The sequence below is a fragment of the Sander lucioperca genome, chromosome 8, assembly GCF_008315115.2.
Source record: "Sander lucioperca isolate FBNREF2018 chromosome 8, SLUC_FBN_1.2, whole genome shotgun sequence".
Taxonomy (NCBI): Eukaryota; Metazoa; Chordata; class Actinopteri; order Perciformes; family Percidae; genus Sander; species Sander lucioperca.
Window position 1 is genome coordinate 692,676 of NC_050180.1, and position 8,423 is coordinate 701,098.

At 39.4% G+C, this 8,423-nt stretch overlaps 1 protein-coding gene across 1 annotated transcript; it reads left to right on the forward strand.

The window, feature by feature from the left end:
- The first annotated feature begins 920 nt into the window (after positions 1-920).
- Positions 921-8,071, forward strand: LOC116050907. Its single transcript, XM_036004112.1, has 7 exons — positions 921-1,038; positions 6,101-6,454; positions 6,820-6,978; positions 7,327-7,425; positions 7,557-7,594; positions 7,686-7,792; positions 8,053-8,071. The coding sequence occupies exons 1-7, from the start codon at positions 999-1,001 to the stop codon at positions 8,069-8,071; spliced, it is 816 nt and encodes a 271-aa protein (XP_035860005.1). The 5' UTR covers positions 921-998.
- Positions 8,072-8,423: the final 352 nt, after the last annotated feature.

Genomic DNA, 8,423 nt, shown 5'->3' on the forward strand with positions numbered 1-8,423 from the left:
AAGAAGCAGCTAGCCACCTGTAAGGTCACCCACCTGTCACTCAATGCAGCCACACCCTAATTATGCAGAACTTTGAAGCTGTGATAGGCAGTAATTTTTGGGCATTATTGGGCAAACATTCCATATATCCATTCCAATATTCCAATCATCTTTCAGCATATTGTAATTCAAGTGCTCTGACAGAAAACTAGACTTCTGCACCTCCTCTAGAAAATCTAGCCTGTGACGGGAGACTTTGGCCAATCACAGGTCATTTCAGAGAGAGAGAGAGAGAGAGAGTTCCCATTGGCTGTTCTGTTGCATGCATTGCCCAGGTGACAGAGAGGGGAGACAGAGAGCTGCAGGAAGAGGTCTCACTCTACTTCAAATTCTGGCATTTTTTCTTTTCTTTCTACCCCCTGCAGCTTTAAGCTCTCATATAATTTAAAGAGTTATGAAAGAAGGATTACACTGTACCAATTGTTACTGCATACTTTCTATAGACACAAAACTGTAACAACTTTTTAAATAATAATAAATCATATTCTTCATGTTGCATAAAGTATCAGTTTTCTACAGGAAAATGAAAATAAAAAAATGAAAAAAATCAGCCGCTATTTAGGTTTTTTCTATTAAAACACAATGCCTAAACGGATTTCTGAAAAAAAGTTGATCATTTGAAGCTGGTTAAACTGGTAGATAAAAATAAAGAATAAACATAAAAGACTCAATATAAGACTCAAAAATGTGTTAACAAGATATATATATATATAGTCATACATTGATTGAAAAAAATATGACTTCCCAGTTAAAGATACAAGCAAGTCTAGTTTTAATGTAAAATCAGACATAAACTCGCAGATTAAAGAAAACACTTAATAAAGAATAAAGAACGGAGGAGAGTAGAGGGGGGTGTGATGTGTTTGGAGGAGGAACTCCATCATTTAGAGAAGTGAACAGTTCCTGGTTTACCAGTGAAGAAGAAAGAGAGGCAGCGTTAAACCATCAGATCCTCCAACATGAACGTCTGTCAGTCTCTGATCTGCTTCTTCTTCCTCAGTGAGTAAACTCAGCTTCTACTGTCTCTTCATTATGTCATTTTTATTTATTATTTTTTTATCTACAGTGGGTTAGTTCAACTTTGCAGCAGAAGGGAAACAGTTTGTTATTGGTGGACTGTGTTTCATCACCTCTTGTCTCAGTCTAACAACATGTTGGTTTGTGGTCAAACAGGATGTTCAGAGTTGGTATGAGTCTCTTTAAAATGTAGTTCTTTAAAAGTTATCTACTCAAATTAGCCTGACAATCTGCAGTCAACTCTTAATCTCCTGCACATGTAGTTTTAGAGTAGATTTATATTGTTTAGACTGTTTAGTAGTTGTTGGGTACTCGTAGGGGTACAGATTCAATTATTGGCATATTATCAAAGATGTTTATCAATATCAATAAAGTTATGAATATGGTTATTAATAACTTTATCAAATCAACAAACAATCAAAACGGGGCACCACCCTGAAACTTCAGGGGTCAATATTGAACTGTGGAATAGTCTCATTTGTCAGTGGAAGGGTGAAATCCGAGCACTGACCTGTGTTTAACCAGCAATTAATACAATAAGTATACAAATAATCACAAACAACTGCTAATTAAAGTATAGTAGAATTTATTAACTTCAAAATTATCAATGGCCAATCAATAATCCTTTAATCAATTAAAACCAATATACATTTCTTTTAAGTACAACAAAACAAAGCAAAAACAAAACAGCATGTGGAGAGATCCTCTCTGTGTGTGTGTGTGTGTGTGTGTGTGTGTGTGTGTGTGGGTGTGAAAGATTAGGGGGGGTTGACCAGGTGTAGTCTAGCCAAAGACTACAAAAATGGCTACTCCTCTGAGCTGTACAAAACTGTATAACCCCAAGAGGGCGATATTGCTAGGCTAGGCCCAAGATTAGCCGTTAGCTCATTCAGGCTAAGCTATGTGCTACCAACAATAGGCTAGCTGCAAAGCTAACGTGTCTGCACACGTGTGGTTGACAAGAGAGAGACACCGGAGCGCAGAACTGTGGAGCGGTGCACGCTCTGCAGTTTATGTGACTCGCTGTTTGGCCAGCTGTTCACCTTAGCGCGTGTGTGTAACTAGCTATGTGTTCATATATGTGTGTGTGAGAGAAAGGTTAGAGAATTAGGAAAGAAAGATATATATATATATATACTTGGATCTAACAGTACCTAAAACTCCTCAGCAGTGGGAGAAGCAGAAAGTAGCATTTACAGCCTGAACAAGCTAGCTACATATTCAACACAACATATCAACAATGCACCGTGATCAGAGTACATTCACAGAATAGATTTGACTCAGCGGTCACAATCCTAGATTAATACATTACATGCACAGCAGTAGCGCTGTATTAATCAGATCACATTAATGGTAACACAAAGTAGCAGCAATAGCAAATTACTCATTAATAAAACACACTATTTATCTCTGCCCAGACGTAAGCCTTCTTACTGTGTGTTCAGTCCGTTTGTCCGTAGGTTTCCACAAAAGAAACGGGGGTCCGTGTCTGCTCGTCAGCAGATCAGAGGAAGCTCTCCTTCCAAAAAGAGCAGAAGGAAGGGAGCTAGAGTCGACTTGAGAAGAAAAACGTTGTTTCCTTCTCCTGCAGAAATGAAAACACTGGCGAGTGGTTTCAGAGGATAGACGGTGCTCCCAGCACCGAAATTAAATCCACTTTGTTTCAAAAATGGAAGTTTTAGCACAAACTTGTCGTGCTGACCTGTCGTCAACTGGAGTTGAGGTGGAAAGCATTTGTTTCTGTGTGTCATGCTGTAGTGACCAAAGTCACAAGGCAAAAGACCAGAAGTGGGGGGTGACATGGAGTTTTATAGTTCAGGCCACCAGACCTGGCTCCATGCTGGTTTTATGGTACCTCTGAACCAATGGTAGAGTCAAAGTGAAGCTGAAGGTGTCAAACCTTGCAGGCCCCTCCCTGACGCCATTTTACTCTTCTTAGCTCCTTTCCTTCATTTAGGAGTTTGGAGCAAGGGATGTGGACTTTACCGTAGGCCGAGATCCTTTGTCTGAAAGACCACATGGTCTCTGGGTCTTTTGTCTTTGAGTCACATGTTGACTGAAAACCCTTTGCTTGAAAAAGATTATGTTTAACCTCCTCGACGGTCCCAACAGTAGTTATATAATAGTGTTCACCTTTTTAGAGCGGTAGAGAGAAAATAATGATTTTAAATGATTTTATTTGAACCAGCTCCAAAAGAAGAAGTGCAACAATAAACATGCACACCAAAACCTCACACACACACACACACACACACACACACACACACACACACACACATGTAATATATATATATATATACAGACGTGCTCAAATTTGTTGGTACCCTTACAGCTCATTGAAATAATGCTTCATTCCTCCTGAAAAGTGATGAAATTGAAAGCTATTTTATCATGTATACTTGCATGCCTTTGGTATGTCATAGAATAAAGCAAAGAAGCTGTGAAAAGAGATGAATTATTGCTTATTCTACAAAGATATTCTAAAATGGCCTGGACACATTTGTTGGTACCCCTTAGAAAAGATAATAAATAACTGGATCATAGTGATATTTCAAACTAATTAGTTTCTTTAATTAGTATCACACATGTCTCCAATCTTGTAATCAGTCATTCAGCCTATTTAAATGGAGAAAAGTAGTCACTGTGCTGTTTGGTATCATTGTGTGCACCACACTGAACATGGACCAGAGAAAGCAAAGGAGAGAGTTGTCTGAGGAGATCAGAAAGAAAATAATAGACAAGCATGGTAAAGGTAAAGGCTACAAGACCATCTCCAAGCAGCTTGATGTTCCTGTGACAACAGTTGCAAATATTATTAAGAAGTTTAAGGTCCATGGATCTGTAGCCACCCTCCCTGGGCGCGGCCGCAAGAGGAAAATCGACCCCAGATTGAACAGAAGGATAGTGCAAATGGTAGAAAAAGAACCAAGGATAACTGCCAAAGAGATGCAAGCTGAACTCCAAAGTGAAGGTACGTCAGTTTCTGATCGCACCATCCGTCGCTTTTTGAGTGAAAGTGGGCTCCATGGAAGAAGACCCAGGAGGACTCCACTTTTGAAAGAAAAACATAAAAAAGCCAGACTGGAATTTGCTAAAATGCATATTGACAAGCCACAATCCTTCTGGGAGAATGTCCTTTGGACAGATGAGTCAAAACTGGAGCTTTTTGGCAAGTCACATCAGCTCTATGTTCACAGACGAAAAAATGAAGCTTTCAAAGAAAAGAACACCATACCTACAGTGAAACATGGAGGAGGCTCGGTTATGATTTGGGGCTGCTTTGCTGCGCCTGGCACAGGGTGCCTTGAATCGGTGCAGGGCACAATGAAATCTCAAGACTATCAAGGCATTCTGGAGCGAAACGTACTGCCCAGTGTCAGAAAGCTCGGTCTCAGTCGCAGGTCATGGGTCCTCCAACAGGATAATGACCCAAAAGACACAGCTAAAAGCACCCAAGAATGGATAAGAACAAAACATTGGACTATTCTGAAGTGGCCTTCTATGAGTCCTGATCTGAATCCTATCGAACATCTATGGAAAGAGCTGAAACTTGCAGTCTGGAGAAGGCACCCATCAAACCTGAGACAGCTGGAGCAGTTTGCTCAGGAAGAGTGGGCCAAACTACCTGTTAACAGGTGCAGAAGTCTCATTGAGAGCTACAGAAAACGTTTGATTGCAGTGATTGCCTCTAAAGGTTGTGCAACACAATATTAGGTTAGCAGTCCCATCATTTTTGTCCATGCCATTTTCATTTGTTTTGTTATTTACAATATTATGTTGAATAAAAAATCAAAAGCAAAGTCTGATTTCTATTAAATATGTAATAAACAATGGTGGATGCCAATTACTTTTGTCAGTTTCAAGTTATTTCAGAGAAAATTGAGCATTCTTCATTTTTTGTTGAGGGGTACCAACAAATTTGAGCACGTCTGTATATATACATATATTGAGGTGCTCAAGTCCATCAGCACCTCAATATATTTTAGCCAGAATAAATGACATGTAATCATGGGGTGAGTAAAAGATAAGACACCCTCCTCTGTTCTCCTAAATAATATAGACTACACTCCCCAAGCAGAAATGAACATATACCCCTCCTCGTTTCCTGACCCCTCTCCCCCATGATTATTATGGGACAGTCTGATTTTATATATTGGTGTGTTGAAGAATGTTTTCCACTCTAGTGTAGTCTGGTTGGAGACATATTTAAACCTCTGCCTACAACTCCAGTTTGTTCAGTAATTCCAATATGTCTGGTGGAGATGTGAACATTGACGGTTCTCACCCCGGTTTAGTTAAGTTTCAGTGTTTCACAGAGGAAAATAAAATGACAACAGATAAAACAAAAAGGTGTGTTTGTTTGAACTCTGTAGCTCCATCTGCCCCGAGTGGAGCTGCTATCTGACTACAGCTGCAGATAGTTGAGAAGAAAATCAATCTTTTGAAAACAATCGGACAAGTTATGATCAATCAAAATCAATCGGCATAAAGAATTTCTTTTCATTAACATAACTCTCACTCAATAATGTTTATGCTTATCATCATATGTATTATTCGTACCGGTTTGATAGTTTGTGTTGATTTGCTACAAACAAACAAACAAACAAACAAACAAACTTTCTGTCCTTCTGACTGTGTCTGATGTGTTTTGAGGCAGATTCATAAAGCCCAGGATAAACTCAAACTTTGACTTTGTATGTAATCGTGCTGCTTCTAAAACTGACCTCCCATTCTGTCTAAACACAGTAATGTTTCCATGTGTTGTTGATTGAATCACTTCATTGCTTTTTGAGTTGTTTTTATTCTCTGGGGAACATTAAATCAGAGTCAGACTGTGAGATTATTTTAATGCTTGAAATCTGAAAGAATCCAGATCTCTGTTGTTTTAAACTGTTACTCCTCAGTCACAGACTGGTTGAACTGGGCAGCTCCCAGTCTGACTGTGGGGATCTATGTATGATTTATGGAAATGTGAAACAAATCAGACTGCAACATCTTACAGGAAGTACAGATAGTAACTATTGATTGTTATTCTTTTCAACAGCACTGCAGGATGGAAACATTGGTCTCATCAATGCAGAAATCATCAAGAGTACAGGAACTGAAGGAGGAAACATCACAGTTAGATGCTCCTTCACTTTATCTGGAAAAAGGAGGATCTTCTGTAAGGATGAATGTAAAGATGGAGACATTCTCATTGAGACAGAAGAGGACACAGCCCAGAGAGGCAGATACAGCATCAGATATATAGAAGGAAGTTTTCTTCTATCTGGTACAGTTCTGTATGTGAGCATCACAAACCTGACTCATTCTGACTCAGGACGGTACAGATGTGGTTTGGTCAGATCTTTCCCATTCTCACCATCATACCAGGAGTTTGAGATCCGAGTTACAGATGGTGAGTTTCTACTGAGAGTCATGTTATTAACTGTTCACTGACAGCTGCTGATGTTTCTAATAACTCAACATGTTTAGTCTAACAGTTGTATTAAGAGCTGCATATTTTCATCATTGAGAACTCTGATAAATGCTCCTTTAACAGTTGATGTGTAAAATATGTGATAAACTCAGACGGTCCCACACTGCAGCTGATTGGAATCTTGTTGCACCAAACCCATTGATGACCTTCTGCATTTAGCTGTGTGATTAAAACACATGGATGTTAGCACAGAGTTCTCTGCAGGGAGCATCTGATCATCACCACTTCTTTGGATCTCTACAATCACTATCTGACTGTTTCATTGTGTTTTTAATGTTTCACAGCTCCAACCTCTCCTCTCAGACCTTCTTCACCATCAGTCCCAACAGCCTCCACACTGATGACATCACAGAGTTTAAGCTCCACACCTTCATCAGCCTCCCCTGAAGCCAGCAAGCAGCCTCGACAGAAACACACAACACCAGCTGCACCTGAAGCTCCAGGTACATTTAGTTTATGTAGCCTAATAATACTTGTTGCACCCGCCATGGTGTCCACAGCTCTTTTTTATTTATTGTCTGAGTTTTGTCTCTTTTCTTAATTCTAATAAAGCTACCCTGTGGAAGATGGTTGTGTATTTAGAGTTGATAATCAGTTGTATGTGCAGGCTGCAAAGTGCATCTATAAAAAAAGAATTTATTGTTGGTTTGGACATCAGGGCTCCTGTTGCTGATGTTGTTCTGTGAGTGTGTATGTCGGAGCCAGAAGATGTTCTTTAATTAACAGTAGTAACGTATACCATCATATTCCAGAGAAGTGTAAAAAAACTTCTTCTGCTGAAACAACCACAGGGCTGGTGCTGTATGTGCGTCTCCCTCTGGTCGTCTTGGTCATCGTATTATCAGTGGCTGCTCTGATTTTCTACAGGAAGAGGGCCAGGAAACCCAACGGTGAGACTACAGGAAACACACACACATAACAGAAGCACCTGAACATCTAAAACTCAGAGAAACTCCAATACAACACACTTTACAACGTATGTTTGAGCTGTGACTAATCCTCTGAACTGCATGTTTTTCAGAACCTCATCTGGAAACTGAGTACTCTAATGTCACAGAGATGAGTTTGGGTTCATCTGGACATCTCAGCATCATTAGTGTCAGTAGCAACCAGCTGATACTAATACAAGAGCCCTGTTCTCTTCTTGCAGGCCAACCGAGTGAATGAGGAGATCAGAGAGGACAGTCAGAGCACATCTCCTCCTGTAGAAGTGTCTACAGTTTACATTTTCCCACTGAAGCCAGTTCTCAGAAGAAAGTAAGTTAAAACTGTGGTAGGATTTTAGCTTTGTGTTCATGAAACTGTATCTTCAGACTTTAACTTGACTGGGTAACAACTTCATTGTACAGCAGAGGAAACGTTTTTGCAGTGGCAGAATACAGAGAAGGGTGTAGTCACGTTCTTTAAATGTGGTTTTAAACTAACTATGTTTCTGAGAAGCGTGCTGCCTTCTTAAGAAACAGGAACCAGGTCAGTTTGAGATAACTTCTCGTGCCTCAAACTTCTGTTGTTTTTAGGAGGAAGTCATCACACTGACGTGTGAACAGAGACAAATATAGATATTCAGTTCAATAAAAAAATAAATAGACTTTGGAGATAAAACCCTGTGAACGGTTTACATGAAGCAGCACATGCTGAAATGATGCTGATGTGACGAAAAAGGTGAGTCAACATTAAAAAAATCGTAAGAGCTGAACTTTTCTTTGTTTCCTTGCACACTGAAGAGGACTCGAGGAAACTAACTACTATGAGGTGGATTTTTTTTGCTCCTCTTAAGTGTAAAGAGTGTTCGAGGTTTAAAGTGAAGGAAAATAACTGAATGAATCAGAACAAAACCAGTAATCTATATATATATATATATATATATATATATATATATATATATATA